The sequence below is a fragment of the Artibeus jamaicensis genome, unplaced genomic scaffold (genome assembly GCF_021234435.1).
Source record: "Artibeus jamaicensis isolate MK-2021 breed Jamaican fruit bat unplaced genomic scaffold, CSHL_Jam_final contig_60, whole genome shotgun sequence".
Classification (NCBI taxonomy): Eukaryota; Metazoa; Chordata; class Mammalia; order Chiroptera; family Phyllostomidae; genus Artibeus; species Artibeus jamaicensis.
Window position 1 is genome coordinate 11,567,427 of NW_026521900.1, and position 17,946 is coordinate 11,585,372.

Here is a 17,946-nt window from a genome sequence, read left to right on the forward strand (position 1 = left end):
TAAAAGGATTGAACAGCGTCTCATATATTATTAGGAGGCTCAAAATACGTGAGCTAATATAATGAGTGTTCTATTTGAACTACTATTCTGTGGCCAGAACCTCGGGACCAACAATTTCACTCTACAGACAAAACCAAAACACATAACGCAGGCTCAGAACTTTGAGACGTAATGCAATATTTCTTTCTCAAAAACAATTGACACGCCCAGCACTGGGTTAGGACCCGCCTAGTCCTCATTAAATATGGCAGCGAGCGGGGACGGCTTATTGCGGCTGCGCACGCGGAAACACCTCCCAGCGTCTAGATCTCAGCTGCGGTCTTAGCCCCCGCCGCCTCCTTGGCTGGCTTAGCCCCCACCGGGATAGGCAGTGGTGCGGACCTAGAGCTTGCCAGGGCGCGCATGCGCAGACGTCAGCTGTGCTTGGCGGATACTTGGCCAGGCGCCTGTCACATGAACCGCGAGCCCGCTCAGCTCCCTCTCCTCCCCGCCCGACTGTGAATGAAGCTCTGGCGGCTACGTGGGGCGCTAGCTCAAGTTGGTGTTGTAAACGCCAGAGTCGAGTGAGCGCTTGGCCTGCCAGCGGCAGATACAAGCTCCACCGCTGCTGACCTCGGCGACAGGTAAAGACAGATGAGCTGTCCCTTCTCCAGCAAGTCCTTCGCGGCCCGTTGGCCCCCTACCCACCCCCGGAGGAGCCCCTGGGCGCAGGGACACTGGGAAGCGCTTCCCCGCTGGTTCGGCCCCCAGGAGATGGGGGGGTCCCCATGCCCAGCCGCCGCCACCTGGCACTCAGAGTTAGATCGACTAGTTCTAGCTAGTGCAGGGCGGCATCTTCCCGGGAGCTCAGCCCTGGTCTCCGAGCAAAGGTTCCTTGCGCTGTCCCAGCAAAGTTTTCTTGCGGAGCAGCGCCAAGCCCTACCCGCTTTTGAATGGGGGAGGTTAGCTGCGGTTGTCCCCTTTCCAGGACTGGAGCAGAGTGCCTTTAGCTGGTAAAGCTCTGTCAAGGCCCCGTTCTTTCTCCTGCTCTAGATTCTCAGGTTGGCGTGGGTCTTAGAGAAGGAGTCCAAACTCTCGGAAAACTAGTTGGTGCGAGTTTTCCTTTTCCAAATTAAGGAGGGTAGCCGGTTCTCTCCAGACTTTCCAGGCTTGAGCCTGAGTGCTTTCAGCACGAAGGGCTTTCTCTTCACACTGATGCGCTTTTATCTTTATACATTTCAGAGCAAATCAGTTTCCTGGACTGCCAAGTGAAGCTGTACGTGTGCCTGTGTGATAACGTCAGTGTAAACTACCTCGAATAAATGAGGGGAATCCAGAAGTGTGGAGCATAAAAAGCCAGTAAGAATGTGCTTTATGTAAACTCCATACATTTTTAGCAATTATCTGGGCTAGACTTCGGAGATGTTAAATTTCTCCTGGTCCTACCAGGCGTGGGTCACTGCTATTTAACTGCAAAAGAAGGCAAACCCAAAACTGTCGCAGGTTCCAGATAAGTCATGAGGGCGCTTTTTCCCCCCTCTGGAGAATCCATTTTAGGAGTTTGTGAACTTTTCCTTATACAAAGCATCCTCTTTTCTCTGTTGGTGCTTTTGGGACTAATGTACACATTCACACTTTGTCCTTAAAAATATTCATTAAAGAATGCCAAAATCATGACTGTCAAGTTTGTATTAGTCTTCAGTACTGTACTAGTGCTTTCATTTCAGGGTGGCAGTGTTGCTTGTATATAAAAGCTATGGAAATAGCAATGTACTTTGATGTTCACCAGGTCAAAAAGGCTGAGGACTTCTTTGAAAATGCAGGTTGGCTCATATGCTAAATAAGGAAGATCTATTTATTAATTAAAAACTTGTTTAAATAAACAAGCAAAGTGTTTAATATATTAAATTGTGAAGTCAAAGTAGCCAGACCTTTCATTTTTTTCTCCCATTCCTAGCACCTTTTATATCCTTGCTAATAGTATTGTCCTAAGACTGAATTTGATGTTTCAAAAATAAGAATGAGCTGAATTAATTTGGCTTTACTTAAATTAGTATTTTATTTTTCTTTTCCTTTGGATCGCCCCCTGTTATAAAAGCAACAACTGCTCCCCATAGGACATTGGCAAAGTGTGGCAAAATATAAGGAAGAGTCACCCAGAGGACATCAATCTTTTTATTATGCTTCCTTTCTTTTCCTATACAAGATCTATGTTAAACTTCAAGTAGGCACAAAATTTGCTGTTTCTCCTACGTTTTTTAAAATTTAAACTTGGGAGTTTGGAGAGTGCATTGGATATTATCTTGCTCTTCATTTCCCAAAGCATGGAATGTAAAGAGAGTAAAGATGCTTAATGATTATCTCCTCCAACCACCTATCCTTTGAGATTCCAAAACCCATTTGTTGATGATCCAGTGATTTATGCAGAATTGGGCAGCACTCAGTGACAATATGAACTGACTCTAGACTTCTCCATTTTATCCTTCAGTGATCCCTTGCTGCTTAGGGGTACATCTTGACGCTACCTGTGTCAGTATATCTTTGAAAGAGAGGTTCAGGGAGGAACAGGAGATAATTTTCAAGGATTTGAAATTTATTTCATTTAGATACCCATTTTTCTTTTCACATTTTTAGGTTTGGGGTGTGAGCATCTGGAGGAGTAAGACCACACTGCTGCTGTTCCACTTACATCCCGTTCAAGCTTCCCAACAAAACTGGGGGCTCTGGGAAACTCTGAGCCTGTGACCCCAACGTGGGAGTGGATAGGATCAACATGGCCATGTGGCAGGGTAAGAAATTAGCACTCATTCCTCTAACTGGTTTTTCCTCCTTCTCTATCCTCCATCCCTACCCCCCTCCCTGCTAGTGGCAGGCAGCCAGCTGTTTCTTTAATTTAACCCTTCATATTCACAAGGACAAAGCATATTAGTTTAAAAGAAGTTGCTGCTTGCTAGAAGTTAAACTTATTCTAAAGTGGGCACGGAGAGGTGATGGGGGAAGTAGAAGGAAAATATCTTGCTAGAAGTATTTTTTAAATACTCCCTTTGTTTGAACATGTCCTTGTGGGGAGATATATGTTAGAAAATGGGATATTTTTTCATATTTTCATCTTTCATTTGTGGCAGTTTTCTATCATGAGGTTCTCAAAGGTTGGGGAGACAGATGTCAACATCTCTCTGGCTTCTTCTTCCCAGTAAATACTTTAAAGCATATTTAAAGTTACAATGTTTATGGTTGGTGACAGAAAGAAATTGCCTATTTTAATGTTATGAACTACCCGAGAGCAAAGCTTAATGATATCTTGCCTGGATTACATCTCTTGTGAACCTGTGAATTGCTACCATTCAGCGTTGTTCCATTTTTGGTGGGGTTGAGGATTGGGCTGTTTGGGAGAGTATCAGAATCTCCAGGGGTGTGTGGGATTTCTATGTTTATCAAAAAGGAGTATAGGTTTAATAAATGATAGATAAGCCCTACCCAAATTGTCTGTGACCCCCAAAAGGTTAAAGATGGGGTAGAATGAAGAGCTCAGATGTCTATAAATATACAACATGTAGGTTTGTTGTTGGTATAATGTAGCTTTTAAAACTGTCTACTATTGGTTATGGCCACAAGTATGTAGTTACACAAATGTGACAAGCTATTTTGATGTAATAGGATTGTTAAGTTAAAGACGTTTGTTGAAATGGAATTTGGCCTGTATGCCTGCTTTGACTCATACAATGGGCAATTATCAGGAGCAGTTTGAATATTCTTGTTTAAATCCTGAGATAGTCTTTCATTTAACAAACAAAATACAGAAATGAGTAAGTCAGGGAACCCTAGACAGTTCCTTGTCCTATAAGAAAGAGACAAACAAAAACTGTGTCAGGCTGAATGAGTGTTACAATAGGGAGAGGTACAAAATGTGATAGACGCCCAGAAGAAAGCATAATGAACTCTGAGTTTTGAGCTGGTCTAAAAAAAACGAGTGGGAGTTTGCCAGATGGGCAAATGAGAGAATTGAATTTGGGGTAGACAGAGAAGCACTGTTCAGGAACTTCCAAGTTGCTCTGTTTGCCTCGTGTGAGATGTGTGGGACTTGACCTCAGATGAAGCTGGGAAGGTAGTAAGGGAGCCAGATAAAAGAAGAGCCTTGTGTGTTCTAGGGAGGATTTTATACTTTATCCTGAAGACAAAGATTCTAAACAGGGAAGTAACATAATCAGATTTTGTTTTAGAAAGATGACTTTGGCAGCAGTGTTGAAGTGGGGTTGGAGCTGGAAAGATTGAAAGCCAAGAGCCATTTGGGAAGTTTCTGGTATAATGGTTTAGGTTAGAGATGATGAAGGTCTGAGCAGAGAAGCAGGGGCAACAAAGATAGAATGGAATGAATTCTAGAAATGTTCTGTGACTGGATGTGGGAGGAAGTGAGCCTAAGTTGACACCCAGTTTGGGTTCCTGAGCAATTGGTGCTATTCACTCAGATAGGGAATGTGGGAGGTGATGAGAAGGCCTAAGGGATGGTGGGAAGTTACTGTACTTTGTTTCATTGGCCTGTTTTGTTTGACACACTGTGGGCTGTCAGGTCACTGTTTAAAAGCCAATTCTGAAAGTATGGAACTGGAGTTTGTGCAGGTGGGGATCTGAAATTTTGTTCCAAATGGTGCATGAAGAGCTTGTGTATTTTCTCTGTGTGTTTAGTGCAGAGGTCATTAGTAGTGAATTATTTATTTATTTTATAACACAGACATTTTAATGGATAACAATTTTCAATAAAAGGTAATTCATTATTTTATTAATAACTAATATATTTTGCTATCCCAGGCCCTGAAATATCTGTTTAAAATTACATTGGAGTCAAACCTAATTTTTCTACCATTAGTGAAGAGGGGAGTATTACACATAAGTAACTGTACCTCATTTCTTGTTTTCTGTAGCCTCTGAAGTGGCAAGTATTGTACAGTGATAGTTTGGGTGGCAGTATGGTATAATAGTTAAAAGTATGGGTCTGGATTCAACTCAGTTGGTTCCATCATTTGGTAGTTGTGACACCTTGGGCAAGACCATTAACCTCTGTGTGTCTCAGTTTTCTACTGTGTAAAATGGGGATGATAATAATAGAACTAACTTTATATGGTTTTTTTTGAAGATTAAGTTAATATGTGCAAAGCACTTGGCACTTAGTAAGTGTCCTATAAGTGTGTGTGCTGTTATTATTAGTGGTGAGATGATGACTACAATATTGTGTATCATATAATAAGTGCTTAGTAAAATTTAACAATAGCTGTTTGTGTTCCTACTGCTACACTTCTACAACTACTATTATTACCACTATTATTTTGTTATAGCCAGGGGTAGGATTGGGACCCTGGTCTGTGCAAGGGATTTTATGTTGTCCTTGGAAGCCCTGCCTTGTGGTAGTCTGTTTGGATCTTTAGGAAGAGGTTTAGAGCTGAAGAGATCCTTAGAAAACATCTACCCCAAGCTCTAGAGGTTAAGTGACATGCCCATGGTCAAATAGGTTAGTAGTAGTGACGGGACTCAAACTCAGGTTTCCTGATTCCCTACTCCAATTTTCTTTCTATGGGCTCATAGAAGAGGTTATGTGTGGGCCCTCTAGCTCAAGGAAGCTCTGAGTCAGTCTCTGAAACTAGTTGAGGAACTCTAAGTACTAGAGAAAGCCAGGTTTCCTTAGTTTCTCAGGTCAGTGCTGTCCAGTTCCTTCATGGAGAACTGGATCAGAATTCCCATACCCCTTAAACATGACCAACATTATTATTTTGACTTCATTTGATGGAGCCCTCTAATATATTTCCTAGCCACTTTAAACAGTATATTAGTTACAATTTAATATTTTTGATAACTCAAGGTCACTATTAATAACATCAGTTTTATTGTCCTGATAGTCAAGAAAATGTTGAAGAGAAGACTACTTTGTGATGGTATGAAGTTGGGGACTGGTGTTATCAGTGTTATTTATTTATTCAGTTAACATTTATGAAGTACCAGTTGTGCACTAGGCACTATGCTGGGCCTTAGAGATAAAATGGTCAGTAAAACCAGGTATGGTCTCTGCCCTCATGGAGCTTACCAAATAAGATAAAGGTAGTGTTTCAAATTCGTGAAATGATTTAGTACTTAACAAATATGCTGAAATAATTTGGAAAAATGATACCAATGTAAATTTAGACAAATTAAAATAGTTTCTTAATAAAAAGGGGATGTCTCAGAATTGCCTGTGGGGGCTTTTAACAGTATTTCTTCTCAAGCCTCATCTCCCAAATTGTGACTCAGTCTTAAGACCTGAGCATTTAAAGAAGCCCTGCAAGCAATTCCAATGTATAATCCTGTTTGGGAGTAGCTGCATTAAGGAAGGGGCTGGAAAGAAGTATTTGAAATCATGAAAGGCAAGTACCTACATTCAAGATTACTCTATCCAGCAAAGCTATCATTTAGAATGGAAGGGCAGAAAAAGTGCTTCCCAGATAAGGTCAAGTTAAAGGAGTTCATCATCACCTAGCCCTTATTATATGAAATGTTAAAGGGGCTTATCTAAGAAAAAGAAGATAAAAAATATGAACCAAAAAAACCCAATGAAAACAAAAACTAAGCAAACAACTAGAAGAGGAACAGAATCACAGAAATGGAGATCATATGGAGGCTTATCAGTAGGGAGGGGGACAATGGGGGAGAGGTACAGGGAATAAGAAGCATAAATGGTAGGTGCAAAATATACAGGGAGAGGTTAAGAATAGTATAGGAAACAGAGAAGCCAAAGAACTTATATGTATTACCCATGGACATGAACTAAATGGGGTAGGGAGGAAGGTGGAATGCTGGAGGGTTGGGGGGATGCAGAGTGGAGGGGGGATGGGGGAACTGGGAAAGCTGTGGTAGCATAATCAATGAAATATACTTTCTAAAATAAAAATAAATTATTAAAAAAGAATCTAAAGTTTTTTCAAAGAGAAATGATAAAGGAACTAAAAATACATAGAATTAGAAATATGTAGGGACTAGAAATATACAGAATATATAGAATATATAATCTCGGAGTAAGGAATATGTTTATATGCATAATGTCAAAGGTGTAAAGAAAATATTGCTATAATCAGCTATATGAAAAATTTTAATTTTTACACAAAACCATAAATAAAGTTAATGAGAAAACTAGAAACAGTTGAAACAAGAGTCATTATTTTTAATACATAACAACTTGTGGAACAGTAAGAAAAATACAAGTATTTTATTAGAAAAATGTGCAAAGAATGGGAATTGAAAAATACATAAAAGGAGAAATTTAAGTTGTCAGAAAAAGTGAAAAAATGTTGTTAGTAGTAAATAAAGGGGAATTAAAATGACATACCATTTTCTCAAGTAAAATATGCAAAGTTTAAAAAGGAATGAATGGTGACTGGCTGCCAGAGAAACAAGATGGTGGAGGAGTAAGTGGAAGCTACATTAACCTCCTCCTGGGACTAGTCTGGAATTACAACTAAATGGTAGAGAAATCATCCTGAATAACCAACTGAACACTGGCTTGAGAGAAGCCTTATAACCACTGACAGAGAGATGAAACTACTTCACCACAATGTGACTGGTAGCGAGTGAGGAGGAGGTGCAAGAGGGCTGGCTGGGCTCCCATGGGGGATAGCTGGAGATCTGGAGCAATATTTCAGCAGTCAGAGATCTAACCTAAGAAGTGTGGTGTCTAAACCCTAGCTGGGATCCCCAGCATACAACACCAGAGCTGGAAAGGAACCCAGATAACATCCAGCTGTGAATAACAGCAGCTGTATCTGTCTGCCAGAGAGAGACAGCTGGATACACAGAGAGCCTCTTAAAGGGCCAACGCATGACATTCTGTTTGCAGCTATTTACCCTGGGCTCTGGCAGAGGGAGGGCAGAGTGGACTAGAGACACTTGAGGAGAGTCTGGTGTTGGTGGTTCTGTGGAGAGAACTGAAGGAACAGCTGCCAGGATCTCTATGCTGAGTCATTCCCCATAATGCAGGATCCATCTTTCTCAGGCAGAGCACTCCTGTCTCAATGGCATTAGCCTGAGGGGAAGTAATAGCCCCGCCCACAGGAATTACTCTGCCCCACCCTGTGGAGCATAAGCCTGGCTCCTGAGTACAGAGGAAGCTGTTTCATTGATTAGTTTAGCAACTAAAGCAGATCTGTGGAGTTCTATGAGACTTCAGCCTATCCTCTCCTGGGACTCATGCTGATAAAAGCTGGCCTTTCGGCCTTGGTATGCAGCCTTGTTTTTTATGCACACAAACAGACACAGCAGAGGGAGCCACGTGCTTTGGATTGCTGATAACTCCAAACAGGTTGACCAGGGCCAGTCACAAGCAGCATGTGACAAAGGCCCACACCAGAGTGTTTGTAGATCTACCTAATACATAGAAACACATGAAAAGAAGCAGGCAAATGGGAAGGTAAAGAAACAAACCCTAAATGAAAGAACAAGAGAAGTATCCAGGAAAAGAGCTAGATAATATGGAGGCAAGCAATTTATCAGATAGTTTAGAGTAGTGGTTATAAGGATACTCAACAGCATGAACAAAGACATAGAAAACTATAAAAAAGGGACCAGTCAGAAATAAAGGATGCAATATCTGAAATAAATGATACACTGGGAGGAATAAACAGTAGGTCAGATAAAGCAGAAGATTGCATCAGTGATTTGGAAGACAAGGTAGGAAAAAAAAAACACCCAGGCAGAACAGAAAAAGAGAAAAGAATTTTAAAAAATGAGGAGAGCTTAAGAAACATTTTGGACAACATGAAGTATAACAACATCTGCATCATGGGACTACCAGAAGAGAGTGAGCAAGGGATTGAGAACCTATGAAGAAATAATGACTGAAAACTTCCCTAATCTGGTGAAGGAAGAAGACATACAAATCACATTGTTTGTGACTCTAGCTCAGAGTCACAAAGTGAACTAAAATAGGTCTACACCGAGACACATCATAATTAAAATGACAAGGCTTAAAGACAAATAGAAAATCCTGAAAGCCATAATAGAAAAGCAGGTAGTTACTTATAATGGGGTGCCAATTAGACTGTCATCTGATTACTCATCAGAATCATTTCAGGCCAGAAGGGAGTAGGGTGAAATATTCAAGGTGATGAAAAGCAAGGACCTACAACCAAGGCTACTTTACCCAGCAAGGCTATCAATTAAAACCGAAGGAGAAATATGGAGCATCCCAGACAAGAAAAGGAAAGGGGTTTGTTAATACCAAGCCAGTACTGCAACAAATGTTAAAGGGCTTGCTTTAAGAACAAGAAGAAAAAGGAACAGAGGAAAACAGTCTAACAGTCTAAATGGCACTACATATGTATCTACCAGTAGTCACCTTATATGTAAATGGCCTAAATGCTCCAACCAAAAGACAGAGTAGCTGAATGAATATGAAAACGAGGCTCATGTATGTGCTGCCTCCAAAAGATCCATCTCAGATCAAAGGATACACACAGGCTAAAAGTAAAGGAATGGAAAAAAGATATTTAATGCAAATGTAAAGGAAAAAGAAAAGGTGGGTACCTGTACTTATTTCTTAAAAAACAGACTTTAAATCAAGACTATATTAAGAGACAAATAAGGATAGTACATAATGATAAAGAGAACAACCAACAAGAGGCTATAACCCTAGTTAACATTTACGCACCCAACATAAGACCACGTAAAATGTGAAGGAAATCTTAATGGACATAAAGGGGGAGACAGACAGAAATATAGTCATAATCGGGGAACTTAACACCCCATTGACTTAAGTGTATAGCTCTTCCAGACAGAAAATCAACTGGGAGACAGCGGCCTTAACACACTAGATGTAATGGACTTAACTGATATCTTCAGAGCATTTTACCCCAAAGCAGCAGAATATACATACTTTTCAATTGTATATGGAATGTTTTCTAGGGTAGACCACATGATAGGATAGAAAACAAGTCTCGATACATTTAAGAAGATTGAAATCATATCAAGCATTTCCTCTGGCCACAATGCCATGAAACTAGAGATCAATCGCAAGGGGAACACTGAAAAATACAAAAAGAATGGAGGCTAAATAACATGTTACTAAACAATGAGTGGGTCAACAATGTGATCAATGAAGAAATCAAAAGATACCTTAAAACAAATGAAAATTAAGATGCAACAATCCAAAATCTATGGGACACTGGGAAAGCAATCTTAAGAGGGAGATTCAAAGTATCACACACCTATCTCAAAAATGTAGAAAAAAGTCAAATAAACAATCTAACTTTAAATTTAAAGAACTGGAAAGAACAAACAAAGCCCAATGTGAGTAGAAGGAAGGAAATAATAAAGATCAGACCAGAAATAAATGAGAGTCTAAAAAATCAATACAAAAGATTAATGAATCCAAGAGCTGGTTCTCTGAAAAGATAAACAAGATTCATAAACCTTTAACCAGACTCATCAAGAAAAAAAGGGAAAGTACCCAAATAAATAAAATCAGAAATTAAAGAGGAGAAATAACAACTGACACAAAAGAAATAATGAAGGATTGTAAGAAAATATTATGAACAGCTACATGCCAGCAAACTGGACAATCTGCATGAAATGGATAAATTCCTAGAAACATACAATAAATTCCAAAACTGAATCAGAGAATTTGAATAGACAGATTACACCTAGTGAAATTGGAGCAGTAATAAAAAAAACAAACCTCCCAGCAAACTAAAACACTGGAACAGACAGCTTCATAGGAGAATTTTACCAATCATTCCAAGAAGAAATAACACTTCTCCTTCTCAAACTATTTCATAAAATTGAAGAGGAGGGAAGGCTCTCAAAATCATTTTATGAGTCCAGCATTATCTTAATTACAAAACCAGATAAAGATACTACAAAGAAAGAAAATTATAGGCCAATATCACTGATGAATATAGACACTAAAATCCTCAACAAAATATTAGAAACAGAATATAGCAGTGCCTCAAAAAGATCATACATTATGATCGTGTGATTTATTCCAGGAATGCAAGGTTGGTACAACATTTTCAGTCAATAAATGCAATTCAGCACATAAACAAGATGAAGGATAAAAACTACATGATCATATTAATAGATGCAGAAAAAGCATCTGATAAAATCCAGCACCCATTTATGATTGAAACTCTCAGGAGAGTGGGATTAGAGAGAACATACCTAAATATAAGAAAGGCCATATGTGATAAACCCACTGCCAGCATCATACTCAATGGGTAAAAACTGAAAACATTTCCCTTAAGATCAGGAACAAGACAGGGAGGTCCCTTTCACCTCTTCTGTTCAACAGAGTGCTGGAAGTTATAGCCACAGCAGTCAGGCAAGAAGAAGAAATAAAATGCATGCAAATTGGAAAGGAAGAGTAAAATTCTTCATTATTTGCAGATGACATGATACTGTACATAAATAACTCCAAAAATCCCACCAAGAAACCACTAGAATTGATAAATGAATTCAGCAAAATAGCAGGGCACAAAATTAATATCCAGAAATCAGTTGTATTTTTATATGCCAGTAACAAACTAACAAACAGAAATTAATTACACAATCCCATTCACAATTGCCACAAAAAATTACCTAGGGATAAACCTAACCAAGAATGTAAAAGACCTGTACTCAGAAAATTATAAGACACTGAAGAAAAAAATTGAAGAAGATATACATAAGTGAAAGCACATACTATGTTAATGAATAGGAAGAATTAACATCATTAAAATGTCCATACTACCCAAAGCAATCTATAGAGTCAATGCAATTCCTATGAAGATTACAATGATGTATTTCACACAACTAAAAAAAATATTTCAAATATTTATATGGAATCACAAAAGGCCCCAAATAGCTGCAACAATTTTGAAAAAGAACAAAGTTGAAGGAATGGCCCTAACACACCAAACTATACTTTTGATTACAAGGCCATAGTAATCAAAACAGCATGTTACTGGCATAAAAACAGACACATAGATCAATGGAACAGAATAGAGAGCCCAGAAATAAACTCACACCTTTATAGTCAATTAACATTTGACAGGAAAAAAGCACATACAATGGGCTAAAGATAGTTTATTCAATAAATAGTGTTGGGAAAATTGGACAGATAGGTGCAGAAAAATGAAACTAGACTACCTTCTTACACTACACACAAGCATACCAAATGTGTCAAAGACTTAAATGTTAGAGCTAAAACCATAATAATGGTAGAAGAAAACATAGGCAGCAAAATGTCAAACATTGCTCATAACAATATTTTACTCAATATATTTCCCCAGGAGAGGGAAATGAAATAAAAATTAAAAAATGGGACTATGTCAAACTAAAAAGTTTTTCCGCAGCAAAGGAAACCCTCAACAAAATAAAAAGACAACCCATAGAATGGGAGAACATACTTGCTGATACATCTGATAAAGGGTTAGTATCCACAATTTTTGAAGACCTTACAAAGCTTAACACCAAAAAAACTCCAAAGCAGCCCAATTAAAAAATGGGTAAGGGACCTGAATGGACAGTTCTCCAAAGAGGATATACAAATGGCCAACAGACATGAAAAGAAGCTTAATGTCACTAATCATCAGAGAAGTGCAAATTAAAACCACATTGAAGTATCATCTCATACCTGTCAGAATGGCTATCATCAATAAACCAACAAACAAGTGCTGATGAGGATGTGGAGAAAAGGGAACCCTTTTGCACTGTTGTTGGGAATGCAGACTGGTGCAGCTACTGTGGAAAGTAGTGTGGAGATAGTTCAAAAAATTAAAAATGGACTCAAACACCAATTCAAAAGTACCTATGCACCCCAGTGTTTGTAGCCAGCACAATTTACAATAGCCAAGTGCTGGAAGCAACCTAAGTGCCCGTCAGTGAATGAGTGAATCAAAAAACTGGTATATTTACACAATGGAATACTATGCAACAGAAAGAAAAAAGGAGCTCCTACCCTTCACTACAGCATGGATGGATCAGGAGAGCATTACGCTAAGTGAAATAAGCCAGGCAGTGAAAGACAAGTACCATATGATCTTACCTATAAGTGGAACCTAATCAACAAAACAAACAAACAAGCAAAGTATAAGCAGAGACATTGAAATAAAGAAGAAACTGACAGTAACCAGAGGGGAGGTGGGAAGGTATAATGGGGGGGAAAGGGGGAAGTGTCATCCAAGGAACATGTATAAAGGACACATGGACAAAGCCAAAGTAGGGTAGGATCACAGGTGGGAGGTGGGGATGGATGTGGTGGGTGGGAGTGGTGGTGGGGGAATGGAGATAATTGTACTTGAACAACAATAAAAAAGAAAAGAAATTTTTAAAAATGTAAAAAATGGATTCAAAAGAACATAAGCACTCCCATGATTACAGAAATATTATTTATAATTGCCAACATGGAAGCAGCCCAGGTGTCCATCAGTAGATAAATGGATAAAATAACTATGGGATATTTACATAATGGGATATTGCTCAGCTGTAAAAAAGAAGAAAAATTTACTCTTTGCAACAGCATGGATGGGCCTGGAGAACATTATGCTAAGTAAAATAAGTCAGTCGGAGAATGACAAATACCATATGATTTCACTCGTCTGTGGAATCTAATGAACAAACTGAACTAACAAGCAAAATAGAGACAGACTCATAGATGGAGAGCAGGATGACAGCTGGCGGGGTGGAGGTTAGGGGGTGGAGTCATCAAGCAAAAAGGAAAAACGACTCATGGACATGGACAGCCCTGTGGTGATTGCTGGGGGTATAAGGGAACTAAATGGTAATGGAAAAATTACAATAAAGATTAAATTAAAAAAGGGATGCATGGCAAAACTCAGTCTTGGCAGAGACAGTCTCATACATTTCTGATGAGAATATTGATTTGGCAATATTTATCAAAAACTTTTGACCCAGCAATTTCTTTCTTGGATTTATCCTAAGGAAATAATGATGTGCAGAAAAATGTATCAATAAAGATATTGATTGCAACATTTTCTATAGTGGGAAAATTGATAGCACTTGGATTCTGGTGCATTGATAGAATGGAATACTATAGTTACTAAGAATGATAGTGTAGAGTTCTATTTATTGACATAGAAATAGGTTCACAAGATGATGTTAAATGGTGGGACAGGGGAAGCAGATCTCACATTATCAGTAGTTAAAAGTCTGGGCTCTGAGCTTAGAGCTGGATTGAAATCCCAGCTTTATCAACTACATGATATTGGGAATTTACTGACTTTAGTGTTCTTCCACTTCCACATCAGTAAAAGAGGGATAAAGTAGCAGCAAAATAGCAGGAAACCTAATAGTCCCCAACTTGTATGTACCCATTAGTATCCCCTGGGGATCTCTTAAACCTGTCAGGCTCAGGCCTCATTCAGCCTGATTAAATCAAAATCTGTGGGGACAGGATGTAGCACTCAGGATTTTGGAGGCCCCCCAGGTGACTCCAATGTGTAGATAAGTTTTGGAACTGCTGAGCTAAGGCATAGGGTGGCTGGGAGTATTAAAAGAGAAAATCACAGTGTCTGGCATGTGGTGAGTGCTCAATGCATGGTAACTTATTAGTTAACTGATATTTTTTATAGTATGATCCATTTTAATATATGTGCTTATGTCTATGTGTGTATAAAATAAAGAAAAGTCTGCAGGATATCCACAAAAGTATTAAAAGAAAGAAATTACAGCTAACTTTGTTTTTGCTTATTTGTGTCTTCCCATGTTTCTGTAAGTAATGTGGATTCATTGTTAATTTAAAAAAGGATAATTTCTGAGGGAAATATCAGATATATATGTACAGCTTTATATACTAAGGTATTTATAATGGTGATAAACTGAAGACAGTTTCCATAGTAAGGGGACTATAAGTAAATTATGGTTGGTCCACAGAGTAAATTATCTAGCTATTAAAAATCAAAACTAAGGGCCCTGGCCATGTGGCTCAGTTTGTTGGAGCATCATCCCTATACCAAAAGGTTGTGAGTTCAATCCCTGGTTGTGGCACATAGGGGTGGCAATGGATTGATGCCTCTGTCTCACTCAAATCAATAAAAACATATCCTCTGGTAAGGATTTAAAAAAATCAAATTTAAGGCTCAGGAAAATGTTCACGATGTAATGGAAAAGTAAGGGATTCTCCTGCACATAAGGGAGGCAACCAATGGATATTCTCCCATCCCCCTTCTTCTCCACTCTCCTCTCTCCCTTTCCCCTCCCTCTCCTCTCTCCCACTATTCCCTCTTCCCTTCTCCCTTCCCCCCCCCCCTCTCTCTCAAATCAATAAAAACATATTCTGGGTAAGGATTTAAAAAAATCAAAACTAAGACTGAGGAAATTTTTCATGATATAATGAAAAAGTGTGAGATTATCCCATTTCTGGCTTTTTACTTTAAATGTGAGTTTATGTGTATCTCTATGTTTCATGTTACACACATACACACCTATGAATGTGCTAAAGTGGCTATTTCCAGGTAGTGGGATTAACTTGTTGTTTTTCTTTTATACTTTTTCAAATTTTTTATCATAAATATGTATTACTTTTACAATCAGCAAATAAGTATTTGAAAATACAATACAAAATAATAGTGCCTCCCATAAGGAGTGAATTGTGTAGGCTTCTGGACAGATGCTTTAGTCATTCTGTGGCCCCTCTTAAGGGTTTGGCTAGAGCAGTTGTTTGTGTTTTTTTCTCTATTAATATTTTCTGAATTTCTCTTGTAATTTTTACTGTCTCTCCTATTGAGTCCAAAACCTCTTTGGGGAATGAGAGGAGACAGGGAGATTGTACATAAACAGGGAAATCATACTTAATCTAGTGTGGGAGTTAAACAATAAGCTGAGGTGGCAAAATATGTCAGGGTAAGCATGACAATAAGGAAGAGAAAAGTTTTAATAAAATATTAATATATAGTTGCAATGAGAAATTGTTCTGTTGGCTTCAGATTCAAAGGAAGCATGTTTCCACCTTGCAGGTATTTTTTAGCACATCACAGTGTATTTGTAAACACTGTAGTGATTTAGCTGGCACATGAGGGCCAGGGGAGCATTACAGAGCAGTCAGTGCTGTAGTGTGAAATCTGGACAGCTGTGTGGCTTGATGGTTGTACTTCTATATCGTTGAGGAAAAGCCATCTGCTCCTGTCTGTTGACCAAAATGTTGCTATGTGTGTGACTTTGGAACAAAAGTTCTGCTGTTAGAGCCAGAGTAAAGAAACTGAGTCCCTCACCCTACTTTTTTTTTTTTTTGTCTATTTGGCCCAGTGTCTGTCTCACCTACAGCAGATACAGAAATGAGTTGTTTCTCTGCACAATTGCCCTCTACAACACCTCAGTGGGGCAGGATAGGTGGGGGATGGATTATGGTGAATAGCTTTGAGTAGGGTGTAAACTAAACAATTTTTTCACGCAATTTTTCTTTCAAGCCAGCCATTCTTTCCCAAGCATATGATTGTGGAAGGAACATGGGCTTTGAAATCCAATACATCTGGATCTTAATCCAGCTGTGCTAGTTGGTAGCCAAAGTAACCTAAACTCCAAAAGTCTCAAAGGTCTCATCTGTCAAGTGTAGTCTCTGGAGACACACTCCCTGGGCTTGTATCCTGGCTTGGTCACGACTAGCTGTGAACACATTTTCTCATCTCTTTGTGCCTCACCCTCTTCATCTATAAAATGGGGTTAATAATAATCATATATATTCATAGGATTATTGGGAGATAAAGTGAATTAATATGTACATATATAGCCTTTGGATAGTGTGTGACATGTGTTAAGCACTCACAAATATTGATTTTGACTATTGTAATATGCAAAAGGATATGATAATATTTACCTCACATGGTTGTAGATGGAATGAGAATCACCAAAATTCCCAGCCTGTCTTAGCTGCACTGATTGTATAATAATTCCAGCTGCAGCAGCATCAAAAAAAATTGATAGGCACTTAAAGGGTTATTTTCAAGTTGGAGAGTCTTTTGAGGTGATCTATTGCAAATGTCTCATCATGCAAAGGAGGAAATTGAGGCCAGTCTCTCTGCCTGTTTCATCCTACTGCATTACACCACCTCCACTAGGCTTGGCTATTTTATAATTTTCTACTAAGTTTTAGCCTTCCCTACTCTGCTTTATTGCTACTTTGACAAGTTCAATTTTCCCCTTAAAGAATTGTTTTGTCATTGAGGCTTCCAGAATATGTTTACTCTTCCTGTAACTCTGTTAGCATTTTTAAAATAAACTACAGGTTCTCATGTTTTAACCAAAATTATGATTCAGGGATTCCTGTTTCATGTAAGGCTGTTCTGTTTGTGGTGGAGCAGGAGGGGAGGATGGACTAGAATGTTTTACACAGGTGGCAATACATGCCAGATTTTTCTTATTCTTCCTATTTTCTGTTAACACATAGATATTTATAGACCTGTGGTCAGACCAAAGGTGTTGAGGACTTAATATGGTGAGGTAACCCTCTTAGTAATGGTATATTTTGATGTTTTTAACCCCAGTGCCATTCAGGCATTAGGTGGTATTTTATTGTATTTATTTAGGATTTGTGCTGCAACTACTTCCATGAAGAGCAACACAGTAATTGCAACATAGAACAGTTAGAAATAAATCCAGGACAGGGACCATCCAGGGGAGATGTGGATATTACCAGGTGTGTGAGATACTCTGGGCACTGAATTTTCCTTTTCTTTTGGCTACTCTACTCCCTCCAAAATATAAGCAAACTGAATTACATCATCAATATCTTCTGGCCCCCCCCAAAATGTTTGCATGTAGAGAAACCCCTCTGGTCCTATCTGTATTGTCTTCTAGTGGCCATCTTTAACTCAGCACTAACTCAGCACTGGGAGCACTGAATACTCCCAGGTTGAAATCATGATCTTTCCTATTGAGCTTGAGAGTGGTGACAGGCAGATGGGCAGAGGAGTTGCTGGCATCCAAATTTCCACCTCTATCAAGGGTTTCTTTTCCTTGGGT

At 38.9% G+C, this 17,946-nt stretch overlaps 1 protein-coding gene across 3 annotated transcripts in view; it reads left to right on the forward strand.

The window, feature by feature from the left end:
- The first annotated feature begins 358 nt into the window (after positions 1-358).
- Positions 359-17,946, forward strand: part of CLCN5 (chloride voltage-gated channel 5) — a 191,146-nt gene continuing 173,558 nt past the window's right edge. For 2 of the 3 annotated variants that reach the window (XM_037159059.2, XM_037159067.2), the window contains exons 1-3: positions 359-623; positions 1,222-1,338; positions 2,614-2,768. In XM_037159059.2, coding sequence (XP_037014954.1) covers positions 2,753-2,768 — 16 coding nt within the window. In that variant the 5' untranslated portion in view covers positions 359-623; positions 1,222-1,338; positions 2,614-2,752. The remainder of the gene's footprint in view (positions 624-1,221; positions 1,339-2,613; positions 2,769-17,946) is intronic. The other variant, XM_037159066.2, reaches the window with a different exon arrangement.